We start from the raw sequence: 26,496 nt of genomic DNA, 5'->3' as shown, positions 1-26,496 counted from the left end.
TCCTAAATCTCTGTCTTACCATTATATAATCTATCTGATACCTTTTAGTATCTCCAGGGTTCTTCCATGTATACAACCTTCTTTCATGATTCTTAAACCAAGTGTTAGTTATGATTATGTTGTGCTGTGTGCAAAATTCTACCAGGCGGCTTCCTCTTTCATTTTTTAACCCCAATCCATATTCACCTACTATGTTTCCTTCTCTCCCTTTTCCTACACTCGAATTCCAGTCACCCATGACTATTAAATTTTCGTCTCCCTTCACAATCTGAATAATTTCTTTTATTTCATCATACATTTCTTCAATTTCTTCGTCATCTGCAGAGCCAGTTGGTATATAAACTTGTACTACTGTAGTAGGTGTGGGCTTCGTATCTATCTTGGCCACAATAATGCGTTCACTATGCTGTTTGTAGTAGCTTACCCGCATTCCAATTTTCCTATTCATTACTAAACCTACTCCTGCATTACCCCTATTTGATTTTGTGTTTATAACCCTGTAGTCACCTGACCAGAAGGCTTGTTCCTCCTGCCACCGAACTTCACTAATTCCCACTATATCTAACTTCAACCTATCCATTTCCCTTTTTAAATTTTCTAACCTACCTGCCCGATTAAGGGATCTGACATTCCACGCTCCGATCCGTAGAACGCCAGGTTTCTTTCTCCTGATAACGACATCCTCTTGAGTAGTCCCCGCCCGGAGATCCGAATGGGGGACTATTTTACCTCCGGAATATTTTACCCAAGAGGACGCCATCATTATTTAATCATACAGTAAAGCTGCATGCCCTTGGGAAAAATTACGGCTGTAGTTTCCCCTTGCTTTCAGCCGTTCGCTGTACCAGCACAGCAAGGCCGTTTTGGTATCATCTTCATCCAATATTGCTTGCAATTTGGCGTCCTCAAACTTTTTTGGTGGTTTTCCACGTTCTTCATTTCTTACATCAAAATCATTATTTCTAAACCGTTGAAACCATCTTTTGCATGTTAGTTCTGATAGAGCACGATCACCATATGCCTCGACAAGCATTCGGTGCAACTCTGCAGCACCTTTTTCAAATGGAAACAAAAAATTAATGCTTCCTACAAATCATCACTTTCTGGTACAAAATTCGACATTGTTAACACGAAAATATATGATGTTGTTTGTTCCATCACTTGATGTATACTAAATATCTTTGACATTTGTCATACCTGCCAAACAAACAAAAATTGAGGTTCGTTCACAAAAATGTTCCCTATTGACACATTTGTATCTTAACACTCATTTCATACCAGTACACGTGGTACTCTTCTGGTTGTGGCTCTTGGGGAAGAATGGGTTGCCATTCCTCCACAGACATTCAGACACCTCACTGAAACTGTCCGAAGCACAGTCGAAGCCAGTGTAAAGGTGATGGATGGAGTATTAGTGTTCAAAAGTAGGAGTAGATTCAAGTTAGTTGATTAACGTCTGGTTTTATGTTTAGTGTGGATCTTGATATTATAGGATTTATTGTGTTTGGTTGTCTTCAAATCGAGGTGATTAGAGACGGAGTGCAGACTCGGATGGCGTCAAGTATGGGGAAGGAAATCGGTTGTGCTCTTTCAAAGGAACCATCCTGGCACTTGTTTAGAGTGATTTAGGGAAATCACAGAAAACCTAAATGTGGATGGCCAAATGCGGGTTTGAACTGTCGTTCTCCCGAATGCTAATCCAGTGTGCTAACCACTGTGGCACTTCACTTGATCTGTTTTGAAAGATTGGCCTATGTTTTTATTATGTGCCACTATTGATGCACCACAAATATTGGTTTTCCATCTAATAATTGCTTTAAAAAGATCACAGAAAGCACCAGAGTATAATTGTTGAAGACAGCTGGTGTCGAAACTTCGTGGAAGATTAAATCTGTTTGTCTGTACAGAGGAGAACTGTGAAGTTTGGAAAGTAGGAGTGTAGTACTAACACAAATGAAGCTGAGAGAATGGTTTGTGAATCTTACTTCGATAGCTCAGTCAGTGAGGACATTATATGTGCAAGGCCCTGTTCTGGGTTTGGTTTGAGTCTGTCAAGCATACAGCTACAGTCGTCCAAGAAGTTCAAAACAGTGCACGGTCTAAGCAGCTTAAATTTTTCAATTAATCACATGCAGTCTCAAGGCACGAATCGCAAACATCACTATCGACTTTACGCCATTTAAATACACACAAAGAAGTTGATGGGAAGTCGAAATACACGTTGCGAGTGTCAGATGGTAAAAAATTCTGGCTTAGACAAAATTCCAGGAAGCCTGATGTTGAACACCAATAATGATTCAGACATACAGTAGTCCTTCCAAAACTAATGACTGAATGATAAAACCATCCACCACAAACTATCAAATTCTTTATACAAAATGAATTTTATTGCATCATATATTACTTTACATTACTGTGGCTGTAATAACAATACCAGAAAAGAAAGAAGTAAACTACTCCTTTACATTGCTACGCATTGCATATTATAATCTCTGTTATAGAACGCACAGTTACCTCTGTAATGTGTGTGACATATTTAAAAATTATTTAGTGCTATATGAGAAAACCCACACACAAATCATATGCAAAGTATCCTTCCTGAGAGTTGTCAGACACATTTTCTCTGATGTTTTGCCAGATATTTGCAGCTAGCCCAGACAAATACTGATCATTATGTCTTTCCTGTAGCATCCAGCATTGACAGATAGTGTCAGCTTTTTTCCTATTACAAACAAAAGGATGTTGCATGCCCATTCAAAAGAATGATCTCAAATTATTCTGTTGCTATTTTTGTTTTATCAATATGTATTAGCAGGGATAGTAGAATACAAAGAATAACGTGTACTCCACCAGTGACTGCACCACGCTGGCCCCCACCGACAGCTGCCGCCGCGCAGTGGTGCTGCTCATTCAATGGTTGGAGCACTCTTTGGTCATCGTGTTTTACTATCCCTCTTAATACATATCAATAGAGTGAATATTACCCTAGATTAATCTGGGACCACTCTGCCAAAAGGGCGTGTAAAATTCTGCTTCAAAAATCATTTGGTTTGTGAAACTTCCTCGCAGATTAAAACTGCGTGCCAGACCTGGCAGAAGTAAAGTTGTGAGGACGGGGCGTGAGTCGTGCTCGGGTAGCTCAGTTGGTAGAGCACTTGCCTGCGAAAGGCAAAGGTCCCGAGCTCGTGTCCCGGTCTGGCACACAGTTTTAATCTGCCAGGAACTTTCATATCAGTGCACACTTCGCTGCAGAATGAAAATCTCATTCTGGCATTTGGTTTGTAATTGGAAACAAACTAATACTTTCTGTTGACCCTGTGTTGTGTGAAAGAGCAGTATCTGTCTGGGTTGACTCCAGTTACACATTGCTAAATGATATTGGAAATAACTGCAGAAACATAAGAGAAAATGTGCATAATGACTCTTAAAAGGGCTGGATGGTAAAGTCTCGCACATCAGTTACTGCATACAGGAACAAATTTTGTAATATTTCATGTAACTAAATTGCTGTAAAATAAAAATAAAATGTAGGCAGTAAACTACAGCCTTGTCTCACCACTTCATTTCTTTGTGTTGGCTGTGTACATATGCCTTCTATATCAAAGATTACTAATTCTTCCTTATACAGACTTTTGATAGCTGATAAACTGTAAAGAATAGCACTGTGCTACATTATTCTGCACAGTGTTTCTATATTGAAAATGTATAAAAGCATTATGTGTCACCTCGTTAAACACTCTCTGCTTTCCAGTAAACTGATTTAAGATACACTACTGGCCATTAAAATTGCTACACAAGAAGAAATGCAGATGATAAACAGGTATTCATTGGACAAATATATTGTACTAGAACTGACATATGATTACATTTTCACACAATTTGGGTGCATAGATCCTAAGAAATCAGTACCCAGAACAACAACCTCTGGCCGTAATAACGGCATTGGTACACCTGGGCATTGAGTCAAACACAGCTCGGATGGCGTGTACAGGTACAGCTGCCCGTGCAGCTTCAACACGATACCACAGTTCATCAAGAGTAGTGACTGGCGTATTGTGACGAGCCAGTTGCTCGGCCACCATTGACCAGACGTTTTCAGTTGGTGAGAGATCTGGAGAATGTGCTGGCCAGGGCAGCAGTCGAAGATTTTCTGTATCCAGAAAGATCCGTACAGGACCTGCAACATGCGGACATGCATTATACTGCTGAAATGTAGGGTTTCGCAGGGATCGAATGAAAGGTAGAGCCACGAGTCGTAACACATCTGAAATGTAACAGTGCCATCAATGCGAACAAGAGGTGACCGAGACATGTAACCAATGGCATCCCATACAGTCATGCTGGGTGATACGCCAGTATGGCGATGACAAATACACGCTTCCAATGTGCGTTCACTGTGTCGTCGCCAAAAATGGATGCGACTATCATGATGCTGTAAACAGAACCTGGATTCATCCGAAAAAATTATGTTTTGCCCTTCGTGCACCCAGGTTCTTCGTTTAGTACACCATCGCAGGCGCTCCTGTCTGTGATGCAGCGTAAAGGTAACCACAGCCACGGTCTCCGAGCTGATAGTGCGTGCTGTTGCAAATGTCGTCTTGCAAACGTCCCCATCTGTTGACTCAAGGATCAAGATGTGGCTGCATGATCTGTTACAGCCATGCGGATAAGATGCCTGTCACCTTGACTGCTAGTGGTACGAGGCCGTTGGGATCCAGCACGGCGTTCCGTATTACCCTCCTGAACCCACCGATTCCATATTCTGCTAACAGTCATTGGATCTCGACCAACGCGAGCAGCAATGTCGCGTTACGATAAACCGCAATCGCCATAGGCTACAATCCGACCTTTATCAAAGTCGGAAACGTGACGGTACGCATTTCTCCTTCTTACACGAGGCATCACAACAACGTTTCACAAGGCAACGCCGGTCAACTGTTTTTTGTGTATGAGAAATCGGTTGGAAACTTTCCTCGTGTGAGCACGCTGTAGGTGTCGCCACCGGTGCCAACCTTGTGTGAATGCTGTGAAAAGCAAATCGTTTGCATATCACAGCATCTTTTTCCTGTCGGTTAAATTTCGCTTCTGTAGCATGTCATCTGCGCGGTCTAGCAATTTGAAGGACCAATAGTGTAAAAACTGCATCAGTTGTTGAGTGTTCCTTTCTAAATCTGATCAGTTCTTCCACTGGTAAGTCTTCTATTATTGTTTTCAGTCTTGTTTAAAATTCTTTCATAAAGTTTATATGTGTGTGAAGTAAGACTATCGTTCTTTAGTTTCCACATGCATTTCTTCCTCCTTCCTCTCATATCGATATTACTTTTACTTTCTTCCGCGTTTTTGGTGCATCGGTTTGCTTCCTACATGTGTTATACAAATGTAACCATTTAAGGTCTAGTGATAATTTCCCACATTTAATTAACTCTACATTAATTATTTATGTTCCATTTAGTAAAGTCCTATTTATTACAGTTATCACCCATTTACAACTGGCATTCTAGTCTTGCCCAACCTGCAGTCAGGGCAGCCTCTGTCAGTATTCTGACGACACACTGTGGTGCTTTCCTGACAGGCCAGCCGAGCTGCAGTTCTACACGAGTGTGGCGTCTGTCGCCGTGCAGGTTCCCGCCTCGCTGTTCCTCGTGGACTTCTCGGGAGTGCGCAGGTCGACAGACCTGGGCCTCTTCGTCTCCTTCGTCCTGAACGGCGTTTTCTTCCACTTCCAGAGCATCACCGCATACGTGCTGATGGACTACATCAGCCCTGTCACACACAGGTGAGGCTGTGCAACACTGTGCAGTTTGGGGAGGTCGGGTGCTACAAATGAGGGAGATAGCACTTTTATGAGCGTCTAGTTAGTGCTTCTTGTCTGTGAAAATGTGCAGCTGCACAGGATGCTGAGTGAGCTGTGGGCAGGGTGATTGATAGAGGGACTGACATTCACAGGTGCAATGAAAATACCTGAATTTTTTGCAGTGATTTGGTTTTTGAAAGGCTCCTGCAAGAAAGATGGAGCTAAACTTGTACTAGTCTCATAGAAAGCAGGCAAGGCTATCAAAAATTAAAAGATATTCGAAAGAAACCATGAAATTTAGGAGGTGAATGTGGAATAGTGTCAAGGGGAATGGAGTTACAATTAAGCCGTCTGAGCTCGGCATCTACATCTACGTGATTACTCTGCTATTCACAGTAAAGTGCCTGGCAGAGGGTTCAGTGAACCACCTTAAAGCTTTCTCTCTACCATTCTACCCTCAAACGGCACACGGCAAAAACGAGCACTTTCCTCTTTGTGTGCGAGCACTGATTACTGTTATTTTATCATGATGACTAGATCTCGCTATGTAGCTGGGTGCCAACAGAATGATTTTGCAATTGGAGGAAAAAACTGGTGATTGAAATTTCATGATAAGATCCCTTCACAACAAAAAATGCCTTTGTTTTAATAGTTGCCACTCCAATTCAAGTATTGCGTCTGTGGCACTCTCCCCCCTATTTCGCTATAATACAAAACGAGCTGCCCTTCTTTGTACTTTTTCTATGTCATCCGCCAGTCCCATCTGATGCGGATCCCACACCCCACAGCAATACTCCAGAATAGGGCGGACAAGTGTGGTGTAAGCAGTCTCTTTAGTAGACCTGTTGCACCTTCTAAGTGTTTTGCCAATGAATCGCAGTCTTTGGTTTGCTCTACAAACAATATTATCTATGTGATTGTTCCAATTTAGGTTATTTGTAATTGTAATCCCTGAGTATTTAGTTGACTTTACAGCTTTCAGATTTGTGTCGTTTATCACACAACCAAATTTAGCAGATTTCTTTTAGTTCAGGGTCAATTGCCACTGTTCGCACCATACAGATATCTTATCTAAATCATTTTGCAGTTCGTTTTCATCATCTGTTGTCTTTCCAAGACGGTAAATGACAGCATCATCTGCAAACAATCTATGATGGCTACTCATATTGTCACCTATGTCGTTAATATAGATCAGGAACAATAGAGGGCCTATAACTCTTCCTTGGGGAGCACCGGATATTATTTCTTTTACTCGATGACTTTCCGTCCATTACTACGAACTGTAACCTTTCTGACAGGAAATCACGAATCCGGTCGCACAACCCAGGCGATACTCCATAGGCACGCAGTTTGGTTAGAAGACGCTTGTGAGGAACGGTGTCGAAAGCCTTCTGGAAATCTAAAAATATGGAATCAATTTGACATCCCCTGTCGGTAGCACTTATTACTTCATGAGAATAAACAGCTAGTTGTGTTTCACAGGAACGATATTTTCTGAAACTGTTCTGACTATGTGCCAATAAATCTTTTTCTTCTAGGTATTTCATAATGTTCAAACACAGTATATGTTCCAAAACCCTACTGCAAATTGGTGTGAGTAATGTTGTTGTTGTTGTGGTCTTCAGTCCTGAGACTGGTTTGATGCAGCTCTCCATGCTACTCTATCCTGTGCAAGGTTCTTCATCTCCCAGTACCTACTGCAACCTACATCCTCCTGAATCTGCTTAGTGTATTCATCTCTTGGTCTCCCTCTACGATTTTTACCCTCCCCGCTGCCCTCCAATGCTAAATTTGTGATCCCTTGATGCCTCAAAACATGTCCTACCAACCGATCCCTTCTTCTAGTCAAGTTGTGCCACAAACTTCTCTTCTCCCCAATCCTATTCAATACCTCCTCATTAGTTATGTGATCTACCCACCTTATCTTCAGGATTCTTCTGTAGCACCACATTTCGAAAGCTTCTATTCTCTTCTTGTCCAAACCAGTTATCGTCCATGTTTCACTTCCATACATGGCTACACTCCATACAAATACTTTCAGAAACGACTTCCTGACACTTATATCTATACTCGATGTTAACAAATTTCTCCTTTTCAGAAACGATTTCCTTGCCATTGCCAGTCTACATTTTATTTCCTCTCTACTTCGACCATCTTCAGTTATTTTACTCCCTAAATGGCAAAACTCCTTTACTACTTTAAGTGTCTCATTTCCTAATCTAATTCCCTCAGCATCACCCGATTTAATTTGACTACATTCCATTATCCTCATTTTGCTTTTGTTGATGTTCATCTTATATCCTCCTTCCAAGACACTGTTCATTCCGTTCAACTGCTCTTCCAAGTCCTTTGCTGTCTCTGACAGAATTACAATGTCATCGGTGAACCTCAAAGTTTTTACTTCTTCTCCATGAATTTTAATACCTACTCCGAATTTTTCTTTTGTTTCCTTTACTGCTTGCTCAATATACAGATTGAATAACATCGGGGACAGGCTACAACCCTGTCTCACTCCTTTCCCAACCACTGCTTCCCTTTCATTCCCCTCGACTATTATAACTGCCATCTGGTTTCTGTACAAATTGTAAATAGCCTTTCGCTCCCTGTATTTTACCCCTGCCACCTTCAGAATTTGAAAGAGAGTATTCCAGTTAACATTGTCAAAAGCTTTCTCTAAGTCTACAAATGCTAGAAACATAGGTTTGCCTTTTCTTAATCTTTCTTCTAAGATAAGTCGTAAGGTTAGTATTGCCTCACGTGTTCCAACATTTCTACGGAATCCAAACTGATCTTCCCCGAGGACCGCGTCTACCAGTTTTTCCATTCGTCTGTAAAGAATTTGTGTTAGTATTTTACAGCTGTGACTTATTAAGCTTATAGTTCGGTAATTTTCACATCTGTCAACACCTGTTTTCTTTGGGATTGGAATTATTATATTCTTCTTGAAGTCTGAGGGTATTTCGCCTGTCTCATACATCTTGCTCACCAGATGGCAGAGTTTTGTCATGACTGGCTCTCCCAAGGCCATCAGCAGTTCTAATGGAATGTTGTCTATTCCCGGGGCCTTGTTTCGACTCAGGTCTTTCAGTGCTCTGTCAAACTCTTCATGCAGTATCTTATCTCCCATTTCGTCTTCATCTACATCCTCTTCCATTTCCATAATATTTTCCTCAAGTACATCGCCCTTGTATAAACCCTCTATATACTCCTTCCACCTTTCTGCCTTCCCTTCTTTGCTTAGAACTGGGTTGCCATCTGATCTCTTGATATTCATACAAGTGGTTCTCTTCTCTCCAAAGGTCTCTTTAATTTTCCTGTAGGCAGTATCTATCTTACCCCTAGTGAGACAAGGCTCTACATCCTTACATTTGCCCTCTAGCCATCCCTGCTTAGCCATTTTGCACTTCCTGTCAAACTCATTTTTGAGACGTTTGTATTCCTTTTTGCCTGCTTCATTTACTGCATTTTTATATTTTCTCCTTTCATCAATTAAATTCAATATTTCTTCTGTTGCCCAAGGATTTCTATTAGCCCTCGTCTTTTTACCTACTTGATCGTCTGCTGCCTTCAGTACTTCATCCCTCAGAGCTACCCATTCTTCTTCTACTGTATTTCTTTCCCCCATTCCTGCCAATTGTTCCCTTATGGTCTCCCTGAAACTCTGTACAACCTCTGGTTCTTTCAGTTTATCCAGGTCCCATCTCCTTAAATTCCCACCTTTTTGCAGTTTCTTCAGTTTCAATCTGCAGTTCATAACCAATAGATTGTGCTCAGAATCCAGATCTGCCCCTGGAAATGTCTTACAATTTAAAACCTGGTTTCTAAATCTCTGTCTTACCATTATATAATCTATCTGATACCTTTTAGTATCTCCAGGATTCTTCCAGGTATACAACCTTCTTTTATGATTCTTGAACCAAGTGTTAGCTATAATTAAGTTATGCTCTGTGCAAAATTCTACAAGGCGGCTTCCTCTTTCATTTCTTCCCCCCAATCCATATTCACCTGCTATGTTTCCTTCTCTCCCTTTTCCTACTGACGAATTCCAGTCACCCATGACTATTAAATTTTCGTCTCCCTTCACTACCTGAATAATTTCTTTTATCTCGTCATACATTTCATCAATTTCTTCATCACCTGCAGAGCTAGTTGGCATATAAACTTGTACTAATGTAGTAGGCATGGGCTTTGTGTCTATCTTGGCCACAATAATGCGTTCACTATGCTGTTTGTAGTAGCTTACCCGCACTCCTATTTTTTTATTCATTATTAAACCTACTCCTGCATTACCCCTATTTGATTTTGTATTTATAACCCTGTATTCACCTGACCAAAAGTCTTGTTCCTCCTGCCACCGAACTTCACTAATTCCCACTATATCTAACTTTAACCTATCCATTTCCCTTTTTAAATTTTCTAACCTACCTGCCCGATTAAGGGATCTGACATTCCACGGTCCGATCCGTAGAATGCCAGTTTTCTTTCTCCTGATAACGATGTCCTCTTGAGTAGTCCCCACCCGGAGATCCGAATGGGGGACTATTTTACCTCCGGAATATTTTACCCAAGAGGACGCCATCATCATCTAATCATACAGTAAGCTGCATGTCCTCGGGAAAAATTACGGCTGTAGTTTCCCCTTGCTTTCAGCCGTTCGCAGTACCAGCACAGCAAGGCCGTTTTGGATAATGTTACAAGGCCAGATCAGTCAACCATCCAGACTGTTGCCCCTGCAACTACTGAAAAGGCTGCTGCCCCTCTTCAGGAAACACACGTTTGTCTGGCCTCTCAACAGATACCCCTCCGTTGTGGTTGCACCTACGGTACGGCCATCTGTATCGCTGAGGCACACAAGCCTCCCCACCAACGGCAAGGTCCATGGTTCATGGGGGAGGGGGGGGGGGGGGTTGTGGGGGGGGGGGGGGTTAGTAATATAGGACTGTAATTCATCGGATTACTCCTACTACCCTTATTGGGTATTGGTGTGACTTGAGCAATTTTCCAGTCTTTAGTTACGGATCTTTCTGTGAGCGAGTGGTTGTATATAATTGCTAAATATGGAGCTATTTTTTTTATCAGCATACTCTGAGAGGAACCTGACTGGTATCTACTTCTACATTTCTCATCTTGGCAGTTGTTCTTGATTGGAATTCAGGAATATTTACTTTGTCTTCTTTGGTGAAGGAGTTTTGGAAAACCGTGTTTAATAACTCTGCTTTAGTGGCACTGTAATCAGTGACTTCACCGTTGTTATCGTGCAGTGAAGGTATTGATTGCATCTTGCCACTGGTGTGCTCCATGTATGCCCAGAATCCCTTTGGGTTTTCTGCTAGATTTCGAGACAGAATTTCGTTGTGGAAATTATTAAAAGCATCTCACATTGAAGTACGCGCCATATTTCGAACTTCTGTAAAACTTTGCCAATCTTGGGGGATTTTGTGTCCTTTTAAATTTGGCATGCTTTTTTCGTTGCTTCTGCAACAACGATCTGACCCGTTTAGTGTACCATGGGGGATCAGTACCATCACTTATACATTTATGAGTGAAGACTGTTTCTTAAAAAGGCATTAAGATCAATTTTATCAGCTTTTTTTAAATAGATATATTTTGCGTTTCTTTGTGATGCTTGTAGGTGTTACGGTATTCAGCCTAGCAGCAACTGCCTTGTGGTCGCTAATCCCTGTATTCGTCACAATACTCACTATTTGTCCAGGATTATTTGTTGCTAAGAGGTCAAGTATGCTTTCGCAACCATTTACACTTCGAGTAGGCTCATGAACTAATTTTTCAAAATAATTTTCTCAGAAAACATTCAGTACAATTTTGGATGGTGTTTTATGCCTGCCGCCGGCTTTAAACATGTAATTTTTCCAGCGTATTGAGGGTAGATTGAAGTCACCACCAACTATAATTTTATGAGGGGGGTACTTATTTGAAATGAGACTCAAGTTTTCTTTGAACTGTTCAGAAACTATATCTTCTGAGTCGGAGGTCAGTAAAATGATCCAATTAATGGTTTAGTCCAATTGTCAGGTATAATCTCTACCCATACTATTTCACACAAACTATCTACTTCAATTTCGCTACAAGGCAAACTACTTCTGATAGCAATAAATACTCCACCACCAACTGTATTTGATGTATCCTTTCTGATCACTGTTAGAGCGTTTGAAAAAATTTCGGCTGAACTTATTTCCAGCTTCAGATTGGGTTGTATTAAGTGATCCCTTCTTTTAGCCATGTTGTGTCATAATTTTCATTTTTCGCAAATCTGATTCAGTATCCTATCATCAGTTACTTGATGTACCCATCGAAGCTTGAGCATTCTTCTTAGCACCGCATTTCTAAAGCTTCTGTTCTCTCCTTCTCTGAATTGTTTATCATCCATGTTTCATTAATGTACAAGACTGCACTCTAGGCAAACACCTTTAGAAAACACTTCTTAACACTTAATTTTACATTCACTTTTAACAATTTTCTCTTTTTCAGAAGCTCTTCTGTTGCTAAAGCCTATTTGTATTTTATAGCCTCCCAACTTCTGCCATCATTACTTAGTTTTTTCCCAAGTAGCAAAACTCATCTAACACTTTTAGTACCTCATTCCCATATTCCCTAAGTGTCACCTGATTTAATTGCAACACATTCCATTGTCCTTGTTTTTCTTTAGCTTGTTACCCATCTTATTACCTCTTTTCAAGATGCTATTACCTCTTTTCAAGATGCTATTACCTCTTTTCAAGATGCTATTACCTCTTTTCAAGATGCTATTACCTCTTTTCAAGATGCTGTACAATATGTTCAGCTGCTCTGCCAAGTTCTTTGCTGTGTCTGACACAATTACGAGGCTATCACTGCATAAGGTGGCACAGTGGTTAGCACACTGGACTCACATTTGGGAGGACAACAGTTCAAATCTCCATTCATCCCTCAAAATTTAGGTTTTACGCGATTTCCTTAAATCTCTCCAGACAAATACCGGGATGGTTGCTTCAGAAAGGGCACAGCCAATTTCCTTCCACAGTCTTTCGTAATCCCAGCTTGGCTCCATCTTTAATGACCGCACTGTTCATGGTATGATACACACTATCCCTTTCTTTTACAATGTGATTGGTGAACCTCAAAATTTTTATTTCATCTTCTTGAACTTAAATTCCCTCTGCAAATTTCTCCACAGTTTCCTTTATTGCTTGCACCATGAACAGATTGAATAACGTCAGAAGAATATTTATTTATCATTCATTTTTCATGTATGATGACATCGCAGTGGTTTTAGGAAACAAAGAATACTATGTAAATAAATTAAGGATTGAAGGTAACAACTTGCCCAATAGTTTGAGGTGCAGAGTCCTTGATATGCACATAAACAAGACAATGAACATTGCTAGCTTTCAATGCTCCACAATTATGAAATGTACACACACACACACACACACACACACACACACACACACAGTATGTGTAGGCTGCATATGCCTGCTCCATAGTTGTGAAGGAGGATTCATGCAGAAGCGAGCAAAGTTATCTGTCTTGTTTATCTGCATATCAAGGACTCAGCATCCCCAGTTAATTTCTTTACTTCAGGACTTTCCATCATCATAGAATACCATAATTGTAATGAGTATTAACCACAGACATCCATGACTAGACTGGCAATACCGTATACAGTATCATTGGTGTCTCAGAAGCCAGCACTTTAGAATCGCAAAATGGCGGCGAGTGCAAAGGACATGTAAACAGCTGTTTATTTGCTGATAAAACGGTTGTAAGAAGTGGGAATAAACTAATACGACTATGTTACCTTTAAAATTATGACTTAATTGTCAATACAAGTGTAGTGTCTGGTTGTAACTTTTCGCACAGAGATGGAGAAGACAAGTATAGGATCATGTATTAATGCAAATATAATTAAAAACATCTTAAGTATTTTTGCTTTTGTACTGTATGTAAGCCTAAATAATTATGTTATAGATATAATAGAGGGAAACATTCCACGTGGGAAAAATGGGTATGTGTGGATGGATATGTGCGTGTGTGCGTGTGTATACCTGTCCTTTTTTCCCCCTAAGGTAAGTCTTTCCGCTCCCGGGATTGGAATGACTCCTTACCCTCTCCCTTAAAACCCACTTCCTTTCGTCTTCCCCTCTCCTTCCCTCTTTCCTGATGAGGCAACAGTTTGTTGCGAAAGCTTGAATTTTGTGTGTATGTTTGTGTTTGTTTGTGTGTCTATCGACCTGCCAGCGCTTTCGTTCGGTAAGTCACCTCATAATTATGTTATAGTTTGTTTATATGAAATACTGGCAGTGCTTAAATCCTTTTGTATAAAATTCTCCTGTCACAGTGTTAGTTGCCATACTCCTCCAAAACGGCTCGATCAATTCTGATGAAATTTTAAGTGTATATTCGGTACACCTGAGAATCATTTGTAATCTATTTTTCATACCCTTAAGTGATAAGGGTGGTCCACCCCAAAAAAAAATTTCTTATTTTTTGTACAGAACTTTTTATTTTTATTTTTGTATGATGTGGCATTAAAAAATACATGCAACCCTAAATTTTCATCCTACCACCAACCCCCTATTTTTAATAGTGATTTTAGTAATATCATAATTTTCAGCCCTGGTCGATAACTGATCAATTATCACTTGATCAGTTATCCTTACCAGCTGTCTACCAGTGATAGTCTTTTACTATTCGATAGATAGGTAATTGAAGAAAACATACCAAAAGCAACGACTCGAATACCCCTCTTTGAATAGACGTAACTAGACTGAGAAGTTTAACTAGGTAGCACGCATCATTTACCAAACCGACATTTAGGCCTAGCGCAAGTGCATCGATTTTTATCATACGGAAATATATCATACGATCAAATTCTTTTAGTGGAACAAAGAAGTTCCTATGCTCTCCTTTGTTCCTATAAAAGAATTTAATCATACAATTTTTTACTTACTTGGCCTTATTCATAATGCTGGCGAACATGTTTCGACACGAAGTTGCCACTGTGTTTGTATGCTCGGCTGCAATTGTTAAATCCGCGCGAGTGATCTGCCCTAGAAACGCTAGAACTAAGAGTGGTTGATACTGCCGGACTTCCTCCTAAGCCTTTTCTCACTCCCTACACAATTTTCAGCCATTATTATTGTTTGTATCATGATAGAGATAATTTATATGGCAAAACAACGTTTGCCAGGGCAGCTATAACATATAAAGATTTTCAGAGGCAGAACGAAGTTCACTGGGTATAGCTAGTAGTTTATGTATATTTTAAGGGGTTTAATAAATCTGTTATTAGCAGACATAGCTTGATAATGTGTTTTTAACCAGTTTTCTTCAAAGAATATGGTCATTACAAAAGTGATTATATAAGTAGAACATGCTGTTTGTCATTGATAACAAGTGTTGTTATTCATTTGAGAGTTCTTATGAACACTAAAGTTTGCTTTGAACTCTGAATTTTGCTTTAAACGTGTATTTATGTAACTTGATGTTCTTCTCATAATGCAGTTCTACAGTGTTTGTGTTCAACTCAACTTGTATGCAATGTTTGCTCTGCCGCAAAAGTTGTTTAGAGCAACTGTAAAGCTCACAAAGCCATTTCATTTCAGGAAATCCTAGTAGTGCCATATACAAACTTGTTGAAGCTGCCATCTTCTTCATCAAACTTCAGGCTTCAGTAAAAGAAGCACCTTTGCCAGTGTAGTAATGTATGTCTGTGGTATTAACGCTGTCTGATGGTGCCTGCAGGGTGACCAACACGACCACGGCCTTTCGATCACTGTAGAATACTGGAATACTGTATAATACACACTGTGACATTCGCCCGCTTTATTTCTTCCTTGGTGTCGACATACTGCGTTGCTACACTAGCTGAAAAATGGGGCAGGTGGGTTTAAGTTCAACACTGACTACTTTAAATGATGTAGCAGACAGGTGCTCATTTGCGTTTCACAGTTCACAACCCCCCAATAATACAGTTATATGCCCAGTGCACTATTGTCTCATTAATAGGTTGCAAGCAAACATCAACATACTGCTACAATAGTTTACTGTTGAACATCTATAAACAGTAAAAACGTAACCACATAGTTCTTGCTGCATAATACGGTACATATTGAACGTACACTGTCACTGTTTTAGCACACAGCCTATTACACTTATTTCACAGTTAAGTGGATGCATTGTTTTCGATCTAACCAATACGGGTTCCTCATCCGAAACTCGGCCGTGGACTGGCTGTCTCGGGACAAAAATCGGGCCCTTATATATATTGTCACAATAATAGGTGCTGAAACTATACATTGTTTGACGTTAAAGTTACAGCAATTACAATTAAAATATACCTCATTCTATTAACTGAATATATCAAAAAAGTCTCTTGTTTTGACAGTTTCTTCTACAATAGAGGTTAGGCCGAATTATTTGTTTAAATAGTGATATTATCAGATATTGTTACGCGAACAATACTTTTGACAAAACTCGTAATTACTTTGGAATTAAGAGCTGGCTTTGCTAACATGTTTTTGAATAGAGCCAAATAAATACTTAAAGAATGCCATTAGTTGTTCTTCCAAATGTTTATAATTAGTACAGAATTTATATTTGTTAATAAGTCAACAATAGAATTTGAGTTACGAAACAATTACTGATTTCGCCCAATAACAAAAGATACTGACAAGGAATAGTCAAAATAAATTAGAAAATCAACTACATACGTAAAACTGAGCACTTTAAAACTGAGGGCCACCCATGAAGCCCTGCCCACCATCTCCAGCATAACGTCATGGATAGCCAATCACATAAATTGCATTTCTGCCACTTAAGAAAGTAACGTGGTAGTTACTGTAAGTCATTATTACCATCTATAGGACTTAAACACATTAAAATCTTATAGCTTATAAAATATAGTGTAAAAAGGTAATTACTGCAAGCTAAACAGTGTAGCCCTCTATCGTGTACTGTTATCAACCAAAGCAAAGATGATGGCAAGGACGCCACTGTAGTAAGTGGCTACCTACTCGTCTTACTAGGGCCAAAGATGATCTTATAAAAAGATTGAAACCGGTCACCACATTAAAAAACTTATGCGATCCAGACTGCTTCCAGTTGCACTCGCGGTACAAGAAAGATCGGGAGAATGAGGACAGGCAAAAGTTAGTAGAGATTCATGCTGCTGTAAAAGGAGCGATGCGCGAAGCATACAACCACTACCACCGTCATACGTTAGCAAAAGATCTTCCTGAAAACCCAAGGAAATTCTGGTCTTACATAAAATCGGTAAGCGGGTTGAAGGCTTCCATCCACTCACTCACTCACTGACCAGTCTGGCCTGGCAACGGAAGACAGGAAAACGAAAGCTGAAATTTTAAATTTACCATTTGAGAAATCTTTCACGCAGGAGGATCGTACGAACATACCGCCGTTTGAGTCTCGTACAGATTCCCATATGCAGGACATAATGATAGACGTCCCTGGGGTTGAAAATAAATAAATCGCCAGGTCCTGATGGGATGGGATTCCAATTCGGTTTTACAGAGAGTTCTCTACTGTATTGGCTCCTTACTTAGCTTGCATTTATCGCGAATATCTTGCCCAATGTAAAGTCCCAAGCGACTGGAAAAAAGCGCAGGTGACGCCTGTACATAAGAAGGGTAGAAGGAAAGATCGTCAAAATTATGGACCAATATCCTTAACATCAGTTTGTTGCAGGATTCTCGAACATATTCTCAGTTCAAATATAATGAATTTCCTTGAGACAGAGAAGTTGCCGTCCATGCATCAGCACGGCTTTAGGAAGCATCGCTCCTGCGAAATGCAACTCTCCCTTTTTTCACATGATATCTTGCGAACCATGGATGAAGGGTATCAGACGGATGCCATATTCCTTGACTTCCGAAAGCATTTGACTCGGTGCCCCACTGCAGACTCCTAACTAAGGTACGAGTATTTGGGATTGGTTCCCAAATATGTGAGTGGCTTGAAGACTTCTTAAGTAATAGAACCCTAGTACCCTGTACGTTGTCCACAATGGTGAGTGTTCATCAGCGGTGAGGGTATCATCTGGAGTGCCCCAGGGAAGTGTGGTAGGTCCGCTGTTGTTTTCTATCTACATAAATGATCTTTGGGATAGGGTGGATAGGAATGTGCGGCTGTTTGCTGATGACGCTGTGGTGTACGGGAAGGTGTCATCGTTGAGTGACTGTAGGAGGATACAAGCTGATTTGGACACGACTTGTGATTGGTGTAAAGAATGGCAGCTAACTCTAAATATAGATAAATGTAAATTGATGCAGATGAAAAGAAAAAAGGTTTTCGTAATGTTTGAATACTCCATTCGTAGTGTAGCGCTTGACACAGTCGCGTCGATTAAATATTTGGGCGTAAGATTGCAGAGCAATATGAAGTGGGACAAGCATGTAATGGCAGTTGTGGGGAAGGCGTATAGTCGTCTTCGGTTCATTGGTAGAATTTTGGGAAGATGTGGTTCATCTGTAAAGGAGACCGCTTATAAAACACTAATACGACCTATTCTTGAATACTGCTCGAGCGTTTGGGATCCTTATCCGGTCGGATTGAGGGAGGACATAGAAGCAATTCAGAGGTGGGCTGCTAGATTTTTTACTGGTAGGTTTGGTAATCACGCGAGTGTTACGGAAATGCTTCAGGAACTCGGGTGGGAGTCTCTAGAGGAAAGGAGGCATTCTTTTTGTGAATCGCTACTAAGGAAATTTAGAGAACCAGCATTTTTGACTGCAGTACAGTTTTACTGCTGCCAACTTATATTTCGCCGAAAGACCACAAAGATAAGATAAGAGAGATTAGGGCTCGTACAGAGGCATATAGGCAGTCATTTTTCTCTCGTTCTGGTTGGGAGTGGAACAGGGAGAGAAGATGCTAGTTGTGATACGAGGTACCCTCCGCCATGCACCGTATGGTGGATTGCGGAGTATGGATGTAGATGTATTTATAATTATTACAGATCACTTTTTTCCTGTATAAGAACTATTTTCTTTAAAACGTTAAGCACACCTATAGTGTTGTAATTTGAAGGAGTATTAACACGGTGCGACTGTGTCCGCAGTGTGGCCAACACGGTGAAGCGTGCGTTCCTCATCTGGCTGTCGGTGCTGCTGTTCGGCAACGCGGTGACGATGCTGTCGGGCCTGGGCACGGCGACAGTGATAGCGGGCGTGCTGCTGTACAACAAGGCGCAGGACATTGACCGGCGGAGGCGGCTGCGCCACGGGCCCGGCGAGGTGGGTCGCGGGGGCGCCGCGGACAAGTAGAGTGCTGCCGTAGTCCCTCTCTGTCAGCTGTGCCGCACCGGGTTGCATGCATTTGGGGAAAGCGTCGTGCAGAAGCTGGGACACAATATGTGGACACACTGTACCTTACCTTCTGAACATAAGCATGTGTGGCTGGCTGCCTGAGACTATTACACTTGTCATGTTTCCATTGTGTCTTAAATCCTCAGTTATCCCACCTCCCCTTTCCCTTCCCAAAAGTTACGTATCATAATCACCATCAGCATCACAATCATTCGATTTGACGCCACTTCGAAACCTGCCCGTCGATGCGGATGAAATGATGATGATTAGGACAACACGACACCCAGTCCCTGAGCGGAGAAAATCTCCGACCCAGCCGGGAATCGAACCCGGGCCCTTAGGATTGACAGTCTGTCACGCTGACCACTCAGCTACCGGGGGCGGACATGAACGGTCTACCCGACAGGAGGCCCTAGCCACACGACATTTCCATTTTCCATCATCATCATCAGTTTTCTACTGTATTATCAGGTCCTTTGTGTCACTGTGGTGGTGCATCCCTTCCTCCTCAATGTTGCGGTATTTGCTGCCATCCGGCACAATAGCCGAGGTCTGACATTTCTTCTCTGCTCACCTCCCCTTCCATAGACCACTCTTTTTTTTTAACACTCAGTTTTTGACAGAATTTTGTAAATAAATGAACATAAAAACAAAACAACTCAGGATATTTTAATTGTTCTAGTTCCATATGTGTTGAATCTCACACTTGGCAAGCTGTGAAAATTTCATGTCTCTACCATCAGTACTTTTTTAGAAAATGGGTCATTTATTGCAAAAAATGTAGTTCAGAGGTATTGAGGTTTAAAACTTTTTTGTTACAAAATTCTTATACAGACTTACATTTCTGCGTCTTTTGTGCACTAGAATTGCCCTGGCCCATAGTCTGTGTCTTCTTCAGTGTCACAACAGCCCAGTGCTTGCCTCCTCCTTTTCTTTCTTGCTTCTTTTGTCATTTGCTGATTAGCTAACTCAGCCTCACATACATGAAGCTCCTCCAGTTCCCGCAGTCCTTTAGCTGTGTTCTGTCCAAATCTTACCCCTAACTTCTCCACAACCTTAAGTCTTTCATAGTTCCCTCAACTAAAAGTTATTGCAGTATCAGACACCATTAACTGTAGAGTCATAAGGCTGACAAATATATTTTTAGGCACACGCCACCACACAACAGGTTTGAGTGCCTCCATTACTGACAAAGGAAGAGAATGTTTATGTCTAAATTCATGCAGGGTGCCAGAAAATTCAGATTGCCTATATTTACACCAAGTGTTTGGTAGAGGTGGACACAAAGCATGACGTGGCTTTTCATTGGTTGATATTCGATGAAAGAAAGTACTTCAGAAGAAAATGCAGGTCTCTCATATCTGTTACCCACAAATTTGTGTTTCTTGCAGTTACTTTTATGCTTAGTCATTTTCTCTACGTATAAAAAGCAGTAGAAGTTAGCTTCTACAAAAATAGCCGATAATCACACTACTTTCAACAAAAACTAGTATCATAAACAAAGGGCTGATTTGTTTATTCATAATGCCAACTTCTGAGACGTAGCAGTAGGCACAAAACAAAGCATTTCACAGCCTTCTAGACTGTGTAGTTCCCAAGGTATGACTGCTCAACTGTGGCAGTATATCCGAAGCTGCAAAATTTGACAGTCACACATCAGCATTCAAAATATTATTTGAAAATCTCTCAATTGTTTGATTTTAATGTATTATATACCAAAATGTTCAGGAAAAGTCCAAAGTACATTATGGAGAAGAAAACAGAAAATGTCAAATTTCACATACAATGTCCCCTTTTTACATGTCCCAGCCAGTTTCTTTCCCTTCTTTTTATCTCACTCAGCAATGGTATCTGCTCTTCCAATCTCCTCAGCACCACATTATTAATCAACTCGTCCATCTCCGCCATATCTGCATCTCCAAACAATACAGCCTTCCTCACTGCTCATGTTTCAGCACCTTGCTGGAGGACACTCCATCTGAAACACTTTATCAGACTGTCCCTCAAATCTTTGTCCATATAGGTACAGAAAACTGTCCTCTTATTACAAAACTAGTGACCCACCCTGGCTTCACAAGGGTAAGGCTAGACAAGCTGTCTAGTGTGTGGGTAATATTGTTTACAGGACAGGCACTGTGTAGAGTTGTGATTAAAATTTTGAGAATAACATTCACCATAATCATCAAATTGGTGCTCCAGAACCCTTTAGATCGTGCACCAACCTCACAGTGCTCCTACATAGATGGCGATCTTGTGCACTTTGGATCCAGTTGTCATGGACTCCTAGCTGGCAAAGGTCTTTCTGTAGCTTATCCTCCCATCGCTTCCTGGGTCTTCCGATTGGACGGGTACCATCAGGTCTCCCCATAGGTACGGCTTTTGCCCGATAGGTGTCTGGTCTCCTAGCAATGTGACCTGCCAAGTTTATTCCCCGCGCTTTCAGTTTTTGAACGATGTTCGGTTGCCTCATCAGCTCATACAATTCTTGGTTTTTTTCTACGTCTCCACGAGCTCCCTTCCTGGACGGGTCCAAAGATCATTCTCATAATTTTTCTTTATTAGACCAACAAGTATTCTTCATCCTTCTTTGTTGTGCTTAAAGTTTCTGTCCCTCACAACAATACTGGCACTATCACGGCATTGTGTGCTTTAAGTTTGGTCTTAATTGACAGATTCTTGGCTGACATTATCTGCTTTAGACTGAAATGAGTTTTAGACCCGTTCACAATATGTTGGTTTGTTTCCTGCTTTAAGTTATTGTGCCTGTTGAACCATATACCAAGGTATTTAAAATTTTCCACTTTAGCAAATTTCCATATCCCTACCTGTAATGGAACGTCATTAGGGGCTTCTCTCAATACCTCCATTACCTCGTTCTTTTCCGCATCAGTCGATAACCCAATCTTACTTTCATTTTGCACTAGGCTCTCTACAGTTTCTGCCATCTCTTCCTCTGATTCTGCTAGAACTGCAATGTCGTCTGCATAACCCAATAAATCTGTCCTACCATTTAGCATCACCCCTTGGTTTTCTCTTTTCATTTCTCGGATTGCTTTCTCTTGGACCAGATTTAATAACAGTGGTGAACTAACACCACCTTGTCTCACACCCTTTCTGACATGGACAGCTCCCCTTGGTATTTGACTTTGACTACTCTCTCAGGTAACTGAATATCATGAGTTTCATAGAAGTTAAAGAGTTTAAGCAGCACATGGCGGGAAAAGTTCTCAGGTGTCACAAATGTTATCTACTCCATATTTAATTGGTGTTTAAAGTGACATCTCATGTCAGTGATGGGAACTATGACTGTGCCATTCAGTCTGCCTGACAGTACGATGCGGTCCACCTGACTGCAGTTGAGTTTGGTGTCAGCAATGGCCACTTCCGACTGCCCAACTCCAGTGCCATTATGGAATGTACTATATCTGTGCAAAGTTTTCCGGTATTTCCCTTCATACCTCTTAAACATTTGCTTTGTACCACAAAATCTGTTCTTATCAGCTTAATATCTGGTACATCCTGCACAACACATATTACAGGAAGCCAGCTGTAGCTCTCAGCTGCTTCCCAGTAGTGGTACCTCGTACCGGCAGAGTACTGTAGCCAGCTGGCCTTAGCCTCTCTCCTGTGCCCAGGTATCTTCCTGGTGTATCAGCCTGTCTGTCTGTGAAAACCATATCAAAATCCCTGCTGTAGTTTCTTAGGTTAGTCCAAACTCTCAGCCAAAATATGCTGTACAGACATTTCATTTCATTCACTTCCTAGGTATTTAATGCCTGCACATGTTCCATTGTTTTTCTGTTGAACATTGTCTTCACCTTACTGCTTACTGTTAGTGTCATTATTTTTGTTCAATTACTTTTATCATTTCATGGATCTACCCTTTAGCTTCAGTGACTTCCACTATTTCTTGCAAATCTTTTTAATCCGCTGTGGGCATCACAAGTTGTATTCTTCTTTCTCTAGCTTCTTCCCCCTCGTCATCTAATAGTCAGTGATCAGTTATATTCTCCAAGCACAGATTGAAAAGGGCAGGAGACACACAGCAGCATTGTTTTACTCTGTTCTAATCATCTAGTTGGTGCTCTCTCTTCTCACTCTTGCTTGCACTTCTTGCTTTAAATATAGTGAGTTTATAGGTCACCTGCTTTTTCCGCAAGTTTATCCCAAGTCACACCCACAGAATAACGTACGAGTCTCTTTCCTTCTCAATAATCTCCTCTGCCAAACTTCTTAGGTGTCCATTTGCTTCTTTTGTGCTTTCGACCAGCTCTGCGTTCCAGCCTTGACATGTCATTTAGTGCCAGTGGGCCACCTTGTCGTCCTTTGCCGTGTGATGCCATTTTGATGCTGTATGGAGAGGCGTGGGGTCAGCACGCCACTTTACGAGCCAATATTGGCTCCCCAGACCTCTGAGCTATTACTTCTTACTGAAGTAACTCCTCCGTTGGGATCACAACGCTGAATGTGCCCTGTCCCAGCCCTCCATGAGGGAAAAATCCCGGGGAGTACCAATAATTGAACCCAGGTGCTTCACATGGCAGTCGCACACTAACCACTCTGCTACATAAAAAGATTTTTTTGCCTGTATTCCTTCTGAAACCAAACTGCTCTTCAGCCAAATTGTCCTTCATTATCTTTTCCAATCTTTTATTTATCATTCGTAACACAGCTTTAGCTGGATGAGATTTAGGAGTATGGTACTTCCAAAGTATCCATTATGTATAAGGGTGGAAACTGAGAACTTCGATACCAACAGTTTAAAATATAGCAAGAAACACTGAATGGAAGCACTATAATTGATCCTTTTCAAGTGTTGTGCTCCGGGCATTTGGCATTACATGACATTGCCTCAATCGCAGTGATTAGTTAGCCGCACTTAGTATCCTGTGTAAAGTTCCTCTAACTACCCACCATCTGGTGATAATACTATGGTTGTTCAAAAGTTGACAAATGGGACAGCAACATATTTAAAAATATTATAATGTAACTGGTCACAGTTTCGACAGAAATCGCCTGCCTTCATGTATCATTTCATCTGTCCTGTTTGTATTGCCCAAAATTGCCTGTGTTCTGAATGTGTTTCCATGGATTCCAAATTTAAAGAGGAACAAAATGAGCCGTTTGTGCTCCATTTCTTGACACATTCGGTGGTGAATGCCCAGCCGTAGATAAATTACCCAAGTCTGTCATCTTTAAGTGTAATTATTGTTTATTATAATTATGTAGGCAGGCCGTTTTTCTGACAGTATTCTGACTAGTTTGACGCTTCCCACTGTGATTTTTCTTTTCTGTACTAACATCTTCACCTCAAGAGCAGTGGTTGCGTCACCCACATCCATCTTCCTCAATCATTTGTTGACTATGTATCAATCTTGTTTTGCCTGACAATTTTTCCTCTCTGCAGACACCTCTAATATCATAAGTCATTTCCTAATGTCTTGGCATATGTGCTATCATCATGGCCCTTCTTCTTGTTAGTGTTTCCCAAATATTCCTTTCCTTACCAGTTCTTATCTAGTAATTCCACTTAATTTTCAGTATACTTCTGTAATAGCACATCACAGATGCATCCATTGCTGCCTTTTCCAGTTTTTCTCAGTCTGTGATTTACTTCCAAACAATGCTTTGCTCTTGACAGACCTGCTCAGAAATTTGTTCCTCGAACTAAGGCTGACTTTTGATGCTGGGAGAGATGTCTTTTAGCGAGGAATATCTTCTTTGCCTGTATGTTCCACTTATATTGTTCTTGCTTTGTCCATTATTTCACTTCTGGGGTAATATTCCTTCACTTCATCTATATATTATCCAGATATGTCCTCTCAGATAGCTGAATAGTCAGCATGACGGACTGCCGTCCTAAGGGGCCCGGGTTCGATTCCCGGCTGGGTCGGGGACTGGGTGTTGTGTTGTCTTCATCATCATTTCATCCCCATTCAGCGTGCAGGTCACCCAATGTGGCGTCGAATGTAATAAGACCTGCACCAAGGCGGCCGGACCTGCCCCATAAGGGGCCTCCCGGCCGATGACAACAACCACTCATTTCCATTTCAGTATCCAGATATTGCTAATCTCACTTGTGACACTCCTCAATACTCTAAGTCTTTCTTTGATATCCTCGCAATTTGTATTCTGTACTCGGTATACTGTTCGTCATATTCAGTGTCCCACGAGTCATCCTCATTTTCACAGAAGATAGCAATGTCATCAGCAGTTCTTATCAGTGATACTTGTTCACACTGAATTTCAGTACCACTCCTGAATCTTTCTTTTCATTGCTTCTTCAGTGTACAGGTTGAACCTTAGAGGAGAAAGACTGCATTCCTGTCTTACACCCATTTTAATTGGAACATTTCTTTCTTAAATCTTCCACTTGTATTGTTCCCTTGACCATATGAGGTTAATACATCATCTAGTTATTGTTCATTCCAGCTGTTAATGCCGTGTTCTGACATGCTTGTGCATCCTTCTGTTTTCAAAACTCCCTAGCATTTCCCCTGTGTTGTACTAATGTGTAATAGGGCAGCAGATTACTGCTGTAAAAGATGCCCAGATCTTGTTTGTACTACACATGTCATCGTGGTTGTTCACTATAGTTTTCTTGCAGTCGGTACACATTTGTGAAAAAGAGATGGCTGTGAACTGTGAACTGCTTGTCAGGAAAGACAAAAAAAATTGTAATTGGACTTTTACCTGAATAAAGTCTTCTATGGTTTTTTTCTAAACTTGACTTGTGCACTTTTTTGGCCTCCAACCACTACTGCACATTGTGGTAAGTACCTCATTTGTGATGTGGCTGTGTCGGATACTTACGAGCTTGCCCTAACATTGCTGCTTTGTGAAATTCCTGCTGTCAAGTAGTGCAGTATTTTGTGCTGTTGTGGCACATTAAAATGTGTGGACATGTAGTGATTTTTGTGTGCTTGACTTTGCTGAAATGTTTCCAGTTGTGTTTGCTCCCTGTCAGAAGAATGACTAAAACTCACACTGTTAGAGATTATTTGCATAAAAGTAGGAGATGATAAGGTACGGAATTTTTCTACGTTGAGCGAGCTCCTGATTATACACCATAGTGCAGACTTGAAATGGCACAGATAACTGAAAAACACAGTTAATCCAAAACATATATTTTTTTATTGGGAACTGGTATTCGCCGTATTTACAGAATGTGCTACATGTCACATTTGAAAAGCCACTACATTACTTACCTGTTACTCGTTGGACACAGTGATTTGGAAATTATACTAAATGTAGACTTTCACGGCCAGAAATGTCATGTCCATTATAATTATCCAAGCTGTTATGCCGTGGTCGGTTGATGAATTCTGTGACAATTCCCAACGTTTCGTCCCCGTCTGCGAAGGACATCTTCAAGGG

At 40.9% G+C, this 26,496-nt stretch overlaps 1 protein-coding gene across 2 annotated transcripts in view; it reads left to right on the top strand.

Moving 5' to 3' along the window:
* Positions 1-26,496, top strand: part of LOC124554163 (solute carrier family 35 member E2A-like) — a 156,744-nt gene that overhangs the window by 87,051 nt on the left and 43,197 nt on the right. For both annotated transcript variants that reach the window (XM_047128235.1, XM_047128234.1), the window contains exons 6-7: positions 5,573-5,776; positions 18,873-19,047. In XM_047128235.1, coding sequence (XP_046984191.1) covers positions 5,573-5,776; positions 18,873-19,047 — 379 coding nt within the window. The remainder of the gene's footprint in view (positions 1-5,572; positions 5,777-18,872; positions 19,048-26,496) is intronic.

The sequence above is a fragment of the Schistocerca americana genome, chromosome 11 (genome assembly GCF_021461395.2).
Source record: "Schistocerca americana isolate TAMUIC-IGC-003095 chromosome 11, iqSchAmer2.1, whole genome shotgun sequence".
Taxonomy (NCBI): Eukaryota; Metazoa; Arthropoda; class Insecta; order Orthoptera; family Acrididae; genus Schistocerca; species Schistocerca americana.
Note: the sequence above shows the minus strand (reverse complement) of the source record. Positions and strands in the feature narration are given on the sequence as shown.